The sequence below is a fragment of the Tamandua tetradactyla genome, chromosome 9 (genome assembly GCF_023851605.1).
Source record: "Tamandua tetradactyla isolate mTamTet1 chromosome 9, mTamTet1.pri, whole genome shotgun sequence".
Classification (NCBI taxonomy): Eukaryota; Metazoa; Chordata; class Mammalia; order Pilosa; family Myrmecophagidae; genus Tamandua; species Tamandua tetradactyla.
Window position 1 is genome coordinate 30,889,558 of NC_135335.1, and position 18,027 is coordinate 30,907,584.

Sequence of the window (18,027 nt, forward strand, 5' to 3'; positions counted from 1 at the left end):
TTTTCACAATGTCATGATGATTCTAACCCTCTATTTCTCCTCAGAGAGGAGCTGTAGCTCAGGGATTTGTGTTAATTCTGGTATTTGGTAACTTAAGGAAGGAAGGAAGGAAACAATTAACTGACCTGACAGAAACCAACACATTTCTTATAAGAAGTCAGAGAACAGTTTTGAAATGTTATTTTTAATTGTTTCTGCCTAATTCTAAAGGCTGGAAGTGAAGAAAACACAGCATAAATCCTTTGGTATGCATATGCTACTGTCTTAATGGCAGTTTGTTCTGATAGAATACCAAGTTCTTTAAGTTTTATACTGAGGTTTGGGTTCAAAATATATTTTTGCATACATCTCTACTCCGTTATAAAACAAGTACAACACAATGAAAGCAAAAGTCTAAGAGCAAATGATTATCTTGACTTTGAGAGAAAGTCATTACTAACACACTTCTGCATTAGTAGGGAACTCAGAAGAATCAGCAGTTGATTGTTTAGCACCTGACTTACCTGTAAATTATGGGTAATATTATTGCTGTATAAGTGATAGGTTGCTTAACAAAGATTTCTTTTATTTTGTTTTGCAGATTATTCAATGGACAACTTTTTTTGGCTGATTTGATAGGAGTAGTGGAATGGGACGGTATATTGTACAGAAGGGAAGTCACTGGAGGGGAGACTGAAGTATATTGTTAGATACATTGTTAACTATATTGTTTGAACAGCACACATCCTCTGGCTTGCTCAAATACCTGCAATTTAAATACACTTACTTATACAAGAAAAAGAAAAACAAAACAAATAAAAAAAAGAATATAAATTCACAGACTTCTAAATTTTGTCTCTGTTACCTAGAGCTCTTATGAAGGCCACAGCTAACAGAGTTAAAAAATAGTGGTTTTATCTCTGTCCCAAATCACCGGGTTCCACAGGGTTTAAGAAAAGTTGGCCAACTGATAGGAATAGAAGCTATCATGGAGGTGATTTGAGCTATACTGAGTTCCATATGCAAATAAATGTGAGATCCTCATGTAAATCAAACTTACTGCTCATCACACAATTACATTTAACACCACTTCTAAGCCCCAAATATATGGCCCTATTGACTCACATGGTGACTAAAATTCCCTAAAAGAAATTTAAATATGCTCTAAATGCACAGTAGTGGCCCAAGTGAATTGGAGGGAAAGGGGGTCAAGGAGGAAGGGCTGTTAAAGATCTCTCTCCTATTAAAGAGAAATATATGCCTTAGAACTGCTCCAGCATGCTTGGTTTCTGATTTTTTTAAAAATATATTAAATATGGATTTAAAGAATTAGAAACAAAAAGTTCTCCAAAAAGAAAAGTCCAGGATCAGATGGCTTCACGTGTGAATTCTACCAAGCATTCAAGAAAGAATGAGTACCAATCCTGCTCAAACTCTTCAAAAAAATTGAAGAGGAGGGAATGCTACCTAAATCGTTCTATGACGCCAACATCACCCTCATCACCCAAAGCCAAAGAAACTACAAAAAAAGAAAATTAAAGACCAATCTCTCTAATGAATACAGCTGCAAAAATCCTCAACAAAATACTTGCAAATCGAATCCAGCAGCACATTAAAAGAATTACACACCATGACCAAGTGGGATTTATTCCACATACGCAAGGATGGTTCAATATAGGAAAATTAATTAATATAAGACACCATATGAGCAAATCAAAGCAGAAAAACCACATAATCATCTTGATTGATGCCGAAAAGGCATTTGACAAAATTCAACATCCTTTCTTGATGAAAACACTTCAAAGGACAGGAACAGAAGGGAGCTTCTTCAACATGATAAAGGGCATATATGAAAAACCCACAGCTAACATCATCCTCAGTGGGGAAAAGACTAAAAGTTTTCCGCCTAAGATCAGGAACAAGACAAGGATATCCACTGTCACCATTCAGCACTGTGCTGGAAGTTCTAGCCAGAGCAATTAGACAATTAGACAAGTAGACATATGTACTAAATGTTGAAAATCCTGAAAAACCCACAGTAAAGCTACTAGAGCTAATAAACAAGTTCAGCAAAGTAGCAGGGTACAAGATCAACACCCCAAAATCAGTAGTTTCTATACACTAATACACTAATGAGCAATATGAGGAGGAAATAAAGAAAAAAATTCCCTTTACAAAAGCAACTAAAAGAATAAAATATTTAAGAATAAATTTAACTAAGGATACAAAAGACTTACACACAGAAAACTACAAGAAATTGCTAAAAGAAATCATGGAAGATCAAAATAAATGGAAGGGCATACTGTGTTCATGGATTAGAAGACTAAAAATAGTTAAGATGTCAATTCTACCCAAATTGATTTATAGATTTAACGCAATACCAATAAAATCCCAACACTTTACTTTGCAGAAACAGAAAAAACAATAACCAAATTAATTTGGAAGGGAAGGGTACCCCAAATAGCTAAAAATATCTTCAGAAAGAAAAATGAAGAGGGAGGTCTCACACTGCCTGACTTTAAAGCATATTACAAAGCTACAGTGACCAAAACAGCATGATACTGGCATAAAGTTAGACACACTGACCAATGCAATCAAACAGAGTGTTCAGATATAGACCCTCTCATCTATGGACAACTGATTTTGGTGTTCAAACCAATCCACCTGGGACAGAGCAGCGTCTTCAATAAATGGTGGTTGGAGAACTGGATACCCATATGCAAAAGAATGAAAAAGGATCTATATCTCACACCTTATATAAAAATTTACTCAAAATGGATCAAAGTCATACACAGTAGAGTTGACACCATAAAAATGTTAAAAGAAAATGTAGGGAAATATCTTTAAATCTTTGAAGAGGAGGTGGTTTCCTAGACCTTACATCCAAAGCACAAGCATTGAAAAAAAGAAATAAATAGGAACGCCTCAAAATAAAACACTCTGTGCATCAAAGAATTTTGTCAGGAAAGTAAAAACGCAGCCTATGCAATGAAAGACAATATTAGGAAATCACGTATCAGATAAGGGTTTAGTATCCAGAATTTATAAAGAGATTCTTCAACTCAACAACAAAAAGAAAAACAACCCAATTAAAAAATGGGTAAAAGATATGAACAGATACTTTTCAGAAGAGGAAATACAAATGGCTAAAAGGGACATGAAAAAATGCTCAACTTCACTGGCTATTAGGGAAATGCAAATCAAAACCACAATGAGATATCTCGCACCTACCAAAATGACCATTATCAAAAAATAAATATATAAATCAGAAAACGACAAGTGCTAGAGAGGATGTGAAGAAAAAGGCACACTTATCCACTATTGGTAGGAATGTAAATGATACAACCACTCTGGAAGGCAGTTTGGCCGTTCCTCAGCAAGCTAAGTATCAAACTGCCATGTGATCCAGCAATCCCATTACTAGGTATCTATTCAGAGGAACTGAAGGTCAGACACAAACGGACAATTACACATCAACATTTGCAGCAGCATTATTTACAACTGCCAAGAGACAAAAACAGCCAACATGACCATCAAAGGACAAGTGGCTAAAGAAGCTCTGGTATATAAATATGACGGACTATTACACAGCTGTAAGACAGAATAAAATCATGAAGCAAGTAACAATATGGATGAACCCTGAGGACATTATGCCGAGTGAAATTAGCCAGAAACAAAGGACAATTACTGTAAGGTCTCACTAATATGAACTAATATAATCAGTGAACTTTGAGTGATAAAGTTGAGAACTCTGAGTGATAAAAATAAGGGTGCACTGCAGAGAACAGGCTAAGCCTACTTAAAATTAGGCCTAAGAGTCACCCCCAAGAGCCTCTTTTGTTGCTCAGATGTGGCCTCTCTTTTTCTCAGCCAACACAGCAAGCAAACTCCCTGCCCTTCCCCCTCGATGTGGGACATGACTCCTAGGGATGTAAACCTCCCTGGCAATGTGAGAAAGAAATCCTAGGATGAGCTAGGACTCAACATCGAGGGATTTAGAAAACCTTCTTGACCAAAAAGGGGAAGACAGAAATGAGACAAAATAAACTGTCAGTGGCTGAGAGATTTTCAAACATAGTCGAGAGGTTCTCCTAGAGGTTATTCTTGTGCACTATATATAGATATTCCCCTTTCAGTTTATGATGTATTAGAGTGCCTAGAGGGAAGTACCTGAAACTGTAGAGCTGTGTTCCAGTAGCCATGTTAAATGATAAAGTTTTTGCAATGTGACTGTATGATTGTGAAAACCTCGTGTCTGATGATCCTTTTATCTATGGTATGGACAGACAAGTAAAAAATATGATAAGAAATAAACAAATAATAGGGGGAGCAAAGGATAAAATAAATGGGAGTAGATTGAAATACTAGTGGACAATGAAAGGGAGGGGTAAGGGGTATGGAATGTATGAGTTTTTCTTTTTTCTTTTTTTCATTTCTCTTGCTGGAGAGATGCAAATGTTTTTAAAAAATGATCATGATGATAAATATACAACTATGTGATGATATTGTGAGCCATTGATTATAACCATGTCAAGAATGCTTGTATGTCAAGAAAGTTTGTATGTTTGTTTGTTTACAACAAAATTTTTTTTTAAGAATGAGGGTGCATAGGTGGTTCAGCAGTAGAATGCCTGCCTTCCATATGGGAGACCTGGGTTTAATTCCTGGACCATGCACCACCCCCTCCAAAAAAAAATTCAAAACTGGATAGCACGATCCTACCATACGGTAACATAACAATATAAGTACACTGAATGAAGCTGAATGTCCACATGATTGAGGGAGAACAGCTGGTGGCATGTATGAAACCAGAAGGAAAGACAAAGGATAAAGACTGAGATAACTTAGGAATGCCTAGAGTGGGCAATGATGATGATTAAATGTACAAATAAAAAAACATTTTTGCAGCAGGGAGAACAAATGAATGTCAACATTGCAAGGAGCTGAAAATGGATAGTATACAGGAAAAGGTACAACCAAAGTCAGCTAGGGTCTATAGTCAACAGTAACACTATAACATGCTGCCATTGAATGTAACAAAGGCATTATGCCAAAACTAAATGTCAACAAGTGGGGGGCATGGGGAAGTAGTATGGACTCTTTGTGAAAGAAAAGGAAATGTTTTCATATAGATTATGATAGTGAAGGCACGTCTACTCACTTAGGTTGGATTGTATGATATGCAAATTAAACTGTTTAAAATTAACAGAGAGACATTTAGGGAGGCAAAATAGGCCAGAAACAAAACAGCAACTATTGTACAGTCTCATTTAGAAAATACTTTTAAGAAAACAGGGGCCGAGATTTTAAGTTCTTATAACAGTCACATTTAGTCCAAATCAACAAACCAAGCTCTTGATCTTGCGATTTCTGCTGAGAAGCTTATGTATATAGTGGAGAAACTTAGCCTAACTATAGGTATGCCTAAGAGTCACATCCAGAGATCCTCTTTTGTTGCTCATACATAACCCCTCTCTCTCTAAGCCCAACACTGCAAGTGAAATCACTGCCCTCCCCAATACGTGGGACATGACACACAGGGATGAAAGTCTCCGGGTAGCATGGAAGATGACCCCCAGGTATAAGTCTCACCCTGACACCATGGGATCAACAATACCATCCTGACCAATAGGAGAAAGAAGTGTAACAAATAAGGTATCAGTGGTTGAGAGAGTTTGTTCTAGTTTGCTAGCTGCCGGAATGCAATCTACCAGAAACAGAATGCCTTTTTAAAAAGGAGAATTTAATAAGTTGCTAGTTTACAGTTCTAAGGCCAAGAAAATGTCCCAATTAAAACAAGTCTATAGAAATGTCCAATGTAAGGCATCCGGAGAAAGATATCTTGGTTCAAGAAGGCCGATGACGTTCAACATTTCTCTCTCAGCTGGAAGGGCACATGGAAAACATGGCAGCGTCTGCTGGCTTTCTAGTAGCTCTACCAAAAAGGGACTGTCTCCAAAATGTTTCCTCTTTTAAAGGATTCCAGTAAGCAACTCCACCTTCAGTGGGTGGAGACACATCTTCATGGAAATTATCTAATCAAAAGTTACCATACACAATTGGATGGGTCACATCTTCATGGAAACAATCAAAATGCTCCCACCCAGCAATACTGAATGAGGATTAAAAGGCATGGCTTGGGCGGGCCGCGGTGGCTCAGCGGGCAAAGTGCTTGCCTGCTATGCCGGAGGACCTCGGTTCGATTCCCGGCCCCAGCCCATGTAACAAAAAACGGAAAAACAAAATACAATAAAACAAGAAAATGTTTAAAGATGTTTCCCTTTCTTCCTTCCTTCCTTCCTTCTATCCTTCCTTCCTTCTCTCTGTCTTTCCTTTAAAAAAAAAAAAAAAAAAAAAGGCATGGCTTTTCTGAAGTCCATCACAGATTCAAAGTGGCACAGAGTTCGAAAAGAGTTGGGAGGTGCTGCAGTTAGATTCAGTTGTCAATTTGGCCAGGTGAAGGCACCTAGCTCTGTTGCTGCGGACATGAGGCAATGGTACCTTAACCTCATCTATTGCTAAATACATCGCAGTCAGCTAGGAGGCGTACCTGCTGCAATGAATGACGTCTGACTTAACTGGCTAGTGCTGAAATGAGAGAGCGCAATATAGCACAGCCTAAGCAGCTCAGCATACCTCATCTCAGCACTCGCAGCTCAGCCCAGGCCTTTGGAGATGCAGAAAGGAATCACCCTGGGGAAAGCTGTTGGAAGCCAGAGGGCTGGAGAGAAGGCCAGCAGAGATCACCCTGTGCCTTCTCACGTAAGAAAGAACCTCAATTGAAAGTTAGCTGCCTTTCCTCTGAAGAACTAACAAAATAAATCCCCTTTTATTAAAAGCCAATCCATCTCTGGTGTGTTGCATTCCAGCAGCTAGCAAACTAGAACAGGAGGCTACTCTGGAGCTCACTCTCAACGCAAGCTTCAATAAGAACTTGCTACTATCAAAACTAGCCAAACCCCAACCAAAATCACTCCTGCCAATCCTAAAAAATAACTAGGGCATTATATAAGATTCTACAAAGGTTCCATGTGCTAGTTTAACTTTTCAGAAACCTACAACTTCCAGATGGACCAGATAAGTCTTGAAATGCAGAGGGGCCAGCTTTTCCAGAACATCAGCTAGTTCCATTCCCCATCCCATATTATTGACAGCCCCTCCCAAAATGAAAAAGCCAGAATGGTCATAGACCAAATACCCCTAAAGAGTGGGAGAAAGATCAAAGGAGATGGTGGTGTTATACAGAGAGGTGGGAGTTTAGCAAATGAGTATGAGTGTTAAATTGGTATACTGATATTTCTTTTAGTTTCCAGTACCTTAGAGCAGCTAGAAATAAAAACCTAAAATTGTGGAACTGTAACCCATATCAAACTCTGAAATCTATTGTACAACTAACTGATGTGACGTACTTTGAAATTTATTGCTTTTATGTGTATATGTTATTTAAAGAGAAGGATGAGTATATAACAGAGAAGATAGGATTTAACAAATGAGTATGACTGCTGAATCATTATATTGATATTTCTGTTGGTCTCCAGTGTTTTCCAGCAGCCAGAAGAATAAATGAAAAATCATGGAACTGTGTTCTAGCTTGCTAGCTGCCAGAATGCAATACACCAGAAACGAATGGTTTTTAAAGGTGGAATTTAATAAGTTGCTAGTTTACCATTCTAAGGCCAAGAAAACGTCTCAATTAAAACAAGTCTATAGAAATATCCAATCTAAGGCATCCAAGGAAAGATACCTTGGTTCAAGAAGACCGATGAAGTTCAGGGTTTCTCTCTCAAGTGGAAGGACACATGGTGAACACAGTCAGAGTTTCTCTCTCATCTGGAAAGGTACATGGTGAACACGGCGTCGTGCTAGCTCCTTCTCCTAGCTTCCTGTTTCATGAAGCTCCCTGGGAGGCATTTTCCTTCTTCATCTCCAAAGGTTGCTGGCTGGTGGAGTCTGCTTCTCACGGCTATGTCATTCTCCTCTGATCTCTCTGAATCTCTTATTATCCAGAAACTTATCAAGACCCGCCCAAATGGGTGGAGACATGTCATCACCTAATCCAGTTTACCAACCACTCTTGATCAAATCACATCTCCAGATGATCTAATTACAGTTTCAAACATACAGTATTGAATAGGGATTATTCTGCCTTTACAAAATGGGATTTTGATTAAAACATGGCTTTTTTAGGGGACATACATCCTTTCAAACCAGCACAAACTGTAACCCATACTAAATGTTAAAATCTGTTCTATAATTACTTATTAAAATATACTTGGAAATTGTTTTGTATACATGTTATATTTCACAATAAAAAAGTTAACAGATAAATAACATGAGGATAAATAAATTGCATAGATTGAAATATTGTAGGTCAATGATAGAGAGCAGTGAGGGGTATGGGATATTCTTTTTTCTTCATTTCATTTCTTTTTCTGGAGTGATGCAATGTTCTAAAAATGATCATGGTGAAGAACACAGAACTATGTGATGATATTGTGAGCCACTGATGGTATAATATGGTTGGACTGTCAATGTGTGGATATTTCTCAATAAAAATATTAAAAGGAAAAAAAAAATGTAGCTAGCATTACAGCTGTCTACTTGTATATTTTTTGGTGTGAGGAGATAACATGAGCAGGGAAGGGACAGCACTTTACTTCTACAAAAATCTAACACACATATCCAAACACTCCTGGTGCAAAATGGTCTTAGTTTCAAAAGGAGGAGTGCTCCTTCCAGGAGACACAACAATCATTCCATTGAACTGGAAATTAAGACTGCCACCTGGCCATTTTGGGTTTCTCATGCCATTGAATCAACAAGCAAGAAAGGGGATTACTGTTCCGTCTGGGGTGATCGATCCTATCAAGGAGAAACAGGACTGCAATAATGGAGGTAAAGAGTTTCTAAAGAAGAGATTTCCCAGAATACAGGAGATCCCCTAGGGTGTCTCTTAGTATTACCATGCCCTGTGATTAAAGTCTATGGAAAACTACAACAACTCAATCCAGGAAGGACTACCAATGGCCCAGAAAAGTCAGGAATGAAGGTCTGGGTCACCCCACCTTGCAAAGAACCACAGACAGCTGAAGTGTTGCTGGATGGAAAGAGAACATGGAACGGGTAGTAGAAGGTAGTGACAAATATGAACTACAACCATGAAGACTGTGATTGCATATTTCCTCCTTGTTTTGTTATGAGTATGTTTGCATTTGTACATAAGCAAATATCTTGTTTTCCTCTTATCATATGACATAAATTGCATTGTCCATGTTATAGCATTCAACTCGCAGGATATGAAGTTTAAGAGTGAATGTTACCTAAGGACTTGTACCCTATTCCGCACAGAAGTACTGTATTTCTGGTTCTTTTGCAGGACAGTTGAGTATTGTTAGGAGAAATATATGTCTATTTTGTGTTCTCTTTGGAAATTAAGCATGTTTCAAGGAGACATAAAGCTGCGAGGTTGACAAGGGGTGGATTGTGATGTTCTGGTATCAACTTTGCCAAATGATTATGCCCAGTTGTCCGGTCAGGCAAGCACTGGCTTAACTGTTGCTGCAAGGATATTTTGTGGCTGGCTGATAAACTGGGAGACTGGTGTATAAGTCATCAGTCAGTTGACTGCATCTGTGGCTAATTTCAAGATAATCCAATCAGTTGAAAGCTGTTAAGGAAGAAGAGAGACTCTTTCACTGCTTCTTCAGCCAGCGAGCCTCTCCTGCAGAGTTCATCCAGACCGTTCATCGGAACCGTCAGCTTCACAGTCTGCCTTATGGATTTTAGACTCCCATTCCCATGGTTGCATGAGACAGCTTTATAACTTTCATATTTACAGATCTCTACTGCTGGTTCTGTTTCTTTAGAGAACCCTGACTAACACACCTCTTAACCACTGGGGACAAGAAAATAGGCCAAGCCCTAGATTTTGAGGCTTGCCCATAATTGCTGTGTTTCTATAGGGAAGAAAATAAAACTACCCATAACAAGGTCTAAGAGTTGCTTTCAGGAAGCCTCTTTGTTGCTCATATGTGGCCTTCTCTCTTTCTCTCTCTCTAAGCCCAACCCTACAAAGAGAATCATTACCATCCCCCTTTGTGGGACCTGACATTCAGGGTAAAATCTCCCTGACAACACAGGGCATGGATCCCAGGGATGCCTAGTACTGTGGGACCAATACCACCTTCTGGATCAAAAGGGGAAAAAAGAAGCATAATAAAATAAAGCATCAGTGGCCAAGAGAGATCAAATGGAATCAAGAGACTATGCTTATGTAAGCTTCAGTTAGATAGTGCTGATTGCCATGGTCTGCTAAACCCCAACCAACATCATTCCTCCTGACTCTTAAGAACACCTAGGGCTCAAACTGAGACTCTATAAAGGTTTCATACACCATGTTTGCTCTCCTGGAACCTATAAATCCCGGAGGGTTCCTAGGGCAGATAAATTCTGAAACCCAGAGGGACCATCCTCTCCAAGATTAACAATTAAATCCCCCTATCCTTTAGTGTTGATACCCATGCTCAACATAAGAAAGTCAGAAGGGACACTGCCCAAAGATCCCTACAGACTGGGAGAAGAATCAAAGAGGGAGGAAGTATAACAGAGAAAACAGGATTTAACAAATGAGTTTGACTGCTGAATCACTATATTAATATTCCTTCGAGCCTCCAACATTTTGGAGCAATAAGGAGGGGGAAAATCTGAGATAGTGGAATGATAGACCACAAAACTCTGGGATCTGTTCTGTAACTACTTATTGAAGTGTGCTTTGAAAATTATTGCTTTTTCTTTGCTTTGATTTGCTCACATGTTATACTTTACAATAAAAAAAGTTTTTTGAAAAAATGGCATTATTGAGACAAGAAAAAAATGGAAAACAGACTATAAGCTTTATATCAATGTTAAAACTCTTGAACTTGAAAACTGCAGTTAAGGTGATTCACAGGAAATATACATGGCAGTATTACGTGCTCAGGGTGTATTATATGTACAACCTACTCTCAAATGTTCAAAAAAACAGATAGCTAGATAAACAGATACATACATACATACATACATACATGAAGGAAGGGAGGGAGGGAGAGAGAGGGGCAGGGAGGGAAAGAAGAAGAAAGAAATAGCAAAGGTAGTATAAATGCTAAAATTGGTGGATCTGGACATCTGGTGGTAGGGTGGGGGGGTATGCTAGAGTTCTCTGGATGGGTTTTATATTATTTTTGCTACTGTCCTATGAGAGTCTGAAGTTATTTCAAAGTAAAAAGTTAAGAAAAAGATGTCACTCCCAAGACGTTATGAAGCTCTAGACCAACAGAAATATATTTCAAAGCAAATGCAACTTGAGATAAAGGGCAAGTTTTAGAGACAATGAACCCCCTATGAGGCCTTCACTCTCACTTTCCTTGAGGCTGGCCAAGATAATTTGAATTTTAGAAGCATGGATTTTAGGTACTCAATTGTATTACTGCACATTAGATCAAAAAACATACACATAACCTATTTGGCTAAATAAAGACTAGTTAAGACATGAGTTTAATTTGGCTTAGACATTCTGATTACTTTCTTGGTTAGATTAAAAAAATGAGAGAAAATGAGTACCTTGCCAGTTCCAGGAGGTCCTGCCAACAAGACAGCTCTTCCAGCCATTTTCTTGCTTTTGATTAATTCAACTATCACGCCACATGCCTACACACCAGAAATAATAAATCAATATTAAAACATTTCACAGGGGAAAAATATCCAGTCTCTGGTCCATACAATTCACATATATTCACTCAACTGAGTGCCAGTAAGCTGTAGGAATCATTCTAGGTGTGGGAGGCAGGAGTGAACAAGACAGAAATGCTTTGTAGTTTTGGAGCTCACGTTCTAGTGGAGAAGAAAAACAGATGCCTAAACACTGAATAAGAATGGGAAGATGAGGTTGAAGAGCTGGGCAAGAGCCAAAACTTGTAATAGGTTCTTATAATTTGGAGTAAAGTTTGAATTTTATTCTATGTGCAATAAGAAACTAATGAAAAGGCCTTAGGCTATGTGTCATTATGATTTATGTTCTTAAAAGATCATGCTGTTTAGGGGTGAAAGTCTCCCTGGCAACATGGGATACGAATCCCAGGGATGAGTCTGGCACTGGCACTATGGGATCAACAATGCCTACCTGACCAAACAGGGGAAAAGAACTGTAACAAATGGTATCAGTGGCCGAGAGTTCAAATAGAGCCAAGAGGCTCTTCTAGAGGCTACTCTTATGCAAGCTTCAGCCAGGATACTCCTATTTACCATGATTTGCCAAACCCCAACCAAAACCTTCCTGCAAACCTTAAGGGATACCCAGGGCTCTATCTGAGAGTCTACAAAAGTTCTATGAACTAGGATTATTTTCCAGAAACCTACAACCTCCAGATGGGTTCCTAGGCCAGATAAATCCTGAAACCCAGAGGGGTCAGCCTCTCCAGAATATCAACTACTTCCATTCCCCATCCCATATTGTTGTCAGCATTTTCCAACATAAAAAATTAAAATGGGCATAGTCCAAAAACCCCTAAAAATTGGGAGAATGATCAAAGGAGAAGGAGGAGTTATAATAGAGAAGACAGGATTTAAGAAATGAGTATGAGTGCTGAATGACTGTATCAATATTTCTTTTAGTCTCCAGTGTCTTGGAACAGCTAGAAGGAAAAATCTAAACTTGTGGAATTGTAACCCATACCAAACTCTGAAATTTGTTCTATAACTAATAGTTGTGGTATGCTTTGAAACACATTGTTTTTTTGAATATACGTTATATTTCACGATAAAAAAAAAATAGGTACCTGAAAAAAAAAAGACTAAGTACAAAAAGATCATGTTGGCTGCAATGTGGAGAATGGGCAGTAGGGGAACAAGTGGAAGTAGAGACTTTTAGGCTGGGACCCACAGATAGATTCCCACTCGCCTCTTGAAACTCGAGACAAAAATCTGTGTTTATGTTCATACATGCATTTCTCAAGGAAGAGAAGTCACAGCTTTTATTGGATTCTCAAAGTAATCTACTAAGAGTTAAGAATCAATGGCACACATGGTTTGTTCCTGGGTTTTGGCACCAAAAAAAAAAAAAGGAATTAATGACAAATACTACTAGCTGGCCATCAGTGGACTATCCCAGAAACTGCAAATCAATTGGCAATGCTGCACTTGAGGTCAAAACAATGGAACCATAAGATTCTTTCAAGTGCCTTTTGAATTCTCAAGATTAATCTTAGTGTTTAGTGTTAGTATATTTTAAATAATTTTAATCCTCTGGATATTAAGCCCTTTACTATATATTCATATTCCATAAATGGGTTACTGAGCTCTATATATTTTAGAACAGTTGACTATAAAGAAGGAAAGCTGGGAAAGTGGCATTTATTGAATGTCTATATGTCAAGGACTACATGATACAAGTTTCTACCAGCGAAAGAATAAAGTAATATATTATTAACTAAAAGGTGCATTCTCTTCTCCCTAGGTAGAGACCACTGCCCCCTACTGACAGGTCTTGTGAACACATCTTTATCTCCTCTATCACTAGGTAGCTCTCTGGGATAGGGTCCACATCTCTTTTCTTTAATCCCCGTGGCCTGTGGAGAAGTACTTTGTCCCACAGCCACCCCACAAAAATGTATGTAGGTATGCTGTATTCTACTTCTGGCTCAGCAAAGTGCAGTGGCCTTAACAGAGCCCAGAAGTTGTTCTTCAGATAATGCATTTCCTATAAGATCAAAACAAGCCATTATGATCTTTCTACACAACCTTGTGATATCATAATCCTAAAGCACTGAAAATCTTTGGGAACCTCAAAAAAAGGCAAGAAAGACTTTTGAAACCTTGGAGATATAAGACCAAGACCTTTTCCATTTAATCAGCATTCTCCCAGTTTAAGGTCCAACTTCTCTCCAGTTAGGTATGTTCAATGAATCAAAAATTTAATAAGAACAGGAAAGGCCTTTAAGAGATCGCCTAATTTAACGCTCTCGTTTTTCAGATGAAGCTCTTATGCACTCGGGAGGCTGCTGACATGACCATAGTCATACAAGGACCTGATAGCTGAGGTGGGTTTTCAGTACCTATTAATTCAATAAACAAATACTGAGTACCTGTAATGAACAAGGTTCTGCATATGTAATAAATATTACATGGTCTGTGTCCTAATGAAGCTCACAGTCATATCTAAAAATAGAACACCACAAATAAAAGCATGGATTCTGTGGTCAGACAGAGTTGGGTTTAAATCCTGGCGCTATCACTTACCACCTGAGTGGCCTTACACATGGTAACTTTTGTGAACCTCAATTTCCTCATCTGCAAAATCATAACTGTTAAAAGCATACACGTTAAAGAGTTGAGAGGTAAAGTGCATTGATGTCTGCAACTCACTTCAAAATGCAAAAGAGAATTGGTAGATGGACAGCAGGACAAATGTGATAAAGCAATATAGCAAAATGTTAATTGTAGCATTTAGGCACAAGGGTATTCATTACACAAGTATCAATCTGTATCTCTGAATGTCTGAATTTTCTCATGATAAAGCCCAGGGGGGTAGGGGCGATTAATATTTGGGTTTAGAAGACGAGCAAGATGATGGAAATGAAGCTTCTGAGCACAGTGCTTGGCACAAAGAAAGCACCCAACCAACGTTAGCTATTTGCAGTACCAGGTCCTCAATAAGCCAAAACTGAATAAAGAGAAATTAAAAGACATCTTGACCTCAAAGATGATGTCCTCAAAATGGAAACCACATCATGATGATGAATATGCAAATATGTGATGATATTGTGAATTACTGATTATATATATAGAACAGAATGATCATAAAAAAAAAAAAGGAAACCAGAGACTTTTCTTTACACCCATTCTATAGTACAATCAGGCTGGGGAGGCACCAGTCTTGGCCTTATATTTACGGTGGTTTCTTGGAGCTGCTACACCACGGCAGACGCCAGAAAGCATGCCTTTCCTTACAGCAACAGCAGGCTGAAATGGTGGCTGTGAGGCCAGAGAGAGGAGTGTATCGATTTGGGAGACACACACTTGGGTACAATTCTAGCTTTACCATATTAGGCTGAGTAGCAAGTAGATGGGTGAAGTAACCTCTCTAGCCCTCAGTTTTTTAATCTGCAAAAAAGAGCTTGAATAATTTGTGATTACTAAGTATGTGAAAGGACTAGGCATCACAGCCACCTCATAAAAGTGGATTTGACTGGAATGGTTAGCAAGGATGTTTGGAGCAGATAAACCAGAGATCTCTGCATAATTCCCACCTCTCTCCCTCCGACTCCAAAGCCCTGGGAACCAAAGTGATTCTTTAAATTAGGTCACTTTCTCACTTAAAACTCCCACTGCATTCCCAATAGGTAAAATCCAAATTCCTTATCATAGCAGACAAAGCCTTCCAGGAACTGACCCCTGCCTACCAAAATAATTTTGCTGTTTGCCTGTTGGTTTACATATTTATCATCTGTCTGCATCCCCACTAAGATGTGAGCAGGGACTCTTTGCATGAAATCAGGTACCATATCTACCTTGATCCCCGTTGTGTACCAGCATCGGAACAGAGCCTGGCACCGAGTAGGGGGCTCAATCAATAGGTGCTGTCAATGAGGTCAAACATTCAACCGCCCCGTGGGGAGGCGTTACCTGGTTTCCTGAGAAGACCCCTCACCTAGCCCCGGTGCGGTCCATCCCCTTCCCCGTACACACACACACACACACACACACACACACACGCCCCAAGGCCATTTTCACCTGCGGGAACTACGGCTCGAGACCCCCCCCTCCGCCCTCTTCAGCGCGTCCCTCGCAGCAGTGGCCCAACTCAGCGCCCCCCACTCCCTGGCCCCCGAGCCACACCTCTCGCGCGTTCTCCTGGCCCACAAGCCCCGAAGCCGCCTGCTTGGCCAGGCCACTCTCGTCCAGCCCCAGCCCCTTTACGTGGCTGTGGGAGGCGATGCGCTGCGTCTTCGTGGTACTTTTCACCTCCTCAATCTTCATTTTGTTGACGCGGGGAGTCGATAACCAGCACCAGTGACGAACACCACACGCCCGGCACCCGGGTTACCACGCGGCCGTTACTAGGGCGGTGCATAAGGGCCCGCCTTGGTCGGTGCTCCATTGGTGGAGACAGGAACGCCTCCGCTCTCCCATTGGATCAGGGCTGTGTCCATCGCGGCTGCCGGTGGGGCTCCGCCCTCCCACTTCCGGCTGTGTCTCTAGGGTATATTCCCCGGCACCGGCCCTTCCTGCCCCGGCTCCGGAGCGGGGGGCGCGGGGAGGCCTCGCGTTTAAGCGTCATGCTGTTCTTCGTGACGTCTTTTGGGGTCATTGTATATTATCGCATTTAGACATCACACTCTTCTACTAAATTCAGCTTATGACCTCGGCTTTAGCGTGGAAAAAGAGAGGCTCGAAGCTTAAAATTTTGACTTTTGATTAGTAAAAGTCTTCTGACTCCCAAGCCAGGTACTTTACTTTGCATCACCCTGGGGAGAAAACCGGCTCAGCCAAGCCCTCCCACCCTTCCTCTTCTCAAAATTGCCTCCTTGGAATTATACCCCTCTTCTTGCCTCCACTCTCTCCCCGTTTAAACAGTGAATAATATTTCAGTTTCCAAACTCTGCAACCCTGAAAGATAGTATCGTTTCCTAGCCAGCTGAAGAAGCAAGCTAAAAGAGGTACTATGGCCTGCCCAAAAACACATCAGATAATCGGCAAAAGCGAAACTCCAGCTGTGGACTTCAGACTTCAAGGCCTGGGCAATCCCCATCCAGGGTGGGTAATGAGCCAGTGAGCATCTCCTGTCAGGTTCATCATTTAACGCTACCACCACCACCACTTCCCCTCCCCAAAGCACTCCCATTCATTCAACAAACATTTGTTAGCCTCTGCTGTGAGCCAGACTCTTCAACTTACTGGGGATATGAGATCTCTACCCCTGAGGAATTTGCTCCCTGGTTGGGAAACAGGCAGTGTGAGATGTGCTGGAACAGATACAACCAGATGGTGGGCGAACCAGCGGCCCCTGAAACAGCCTGGGGCGCCAGGAAAAGCATCACGAAGGTAATGATGGCTAGGTTGAATCCTGACAAGTGGGTGAGACTTCTCAGAAGCACATAATATGTTGCCATTTTACAGATGAGAAAACTGAGGTGAAAATGGGAGGGATTCCAGAGCCTGTGTTAAGGTTGAAGTAAAATCCAGCTGCAGTAGTCCCTGTCACACCTCCTGATATTCTCCTTTCTAACTTTTGAATCTAAATTTGTAATTATTTGCATGATTATTGGGTCGTTGTTTGTCTCCCTAAAGACTAAATTGCAGGTATTATGAAAGCATAGGGTGCATTTGTGTTTTTTTGCTTTTTAACCTCAGTGCCCAGCATACAACATGGCTTATAATTAAAGGCTTCCTATGAACTCAAACCAGGTTCCAGAGTCCGCACACACACTTGAACTCAGGCAGTTTTGCTGCATGAATTTTACAGCCTGGGTTTTATGAGACTTGGTGATGGTTTCTGTCCATGAATGGGGCTTTCTGGCACTTTCAGAACCTGAAAGAGTAGAGATAAGTCCTTGAAAGGCTGAGCTTGTCACCAGTGGCCTGTGATTCATCAACCCTAGGGCCATGACTCCTTACACACCCTGCAAGGTTGTTTGGCATCTTAGTGACTTATTCTCAGTCATGATTCTTAGATGAGCAACTCCTTTCACCAGGTGGAAGAGGAAACCTTTTCCCCAACTAGTTGTCAAAGTGAGGTGCTCTGTGGGCTGACACCTTTATGTATTGTTCAGGTAGGGGAAGATGTTTTTACATTTATCCATTTAAGGGGCTCCAAACTGTGTCTCTTTGGCACTGAGCAAAGAGAAATATTTCCTTCCAGCCAAATATGGGAGAGAACTAAGGATCAATCTTAAAGTTTGAAGACTCCTTGGGACCACTTGGTCCAGTGGTTTTCACACCACACTCCTTGTAGTTGTAGTATTCTTTTGTGGCCAGTAGGAGTGGGGAAGGGGAAGGTTGAGAGTGCATGACAGC

At 40.3% G+C, this 18,027-nt stretch overlaps 1 protein-coding gene across 3 annotated transcripts in view; it reads right to left on the minus strand.

Moving 5' to 3' along the window:
* Positions 1-16,094, minus strand: part of RUVBL1 (RuvB like AAA ATPase 1) — a 96,142-nt gene extending 80,048 nt beyond the window's left edge. The window contains exons 1-2 of one of the 3 annotated variants that reach the window (XM_077116347.1): positions 15,850-16,094; positions 11,578-11,664 (exon numbers count right to left, since the gene is read on the minus strand). In XM_077116347.1, coding sequence (XP_076972462.1) covers positions 11,578-11,664; positions 15,850-15,990 — 228 coding nt within the window. In that variant the 5' untranslated portion in view covers positions 15,991-16,094. Of the gene's footprint in view, positions 1-11,577; positions 11,665-15,744; positions 15,771-15,849 lie in introns of those variants that run through there. The other 2 variants (XM_077116349.1, XM_077116348.1) reach the window with 2 other exon arrangements.
* Between the last annotated feature and the right edge of the window lie 1,933 nt (positions 16,095-18,027).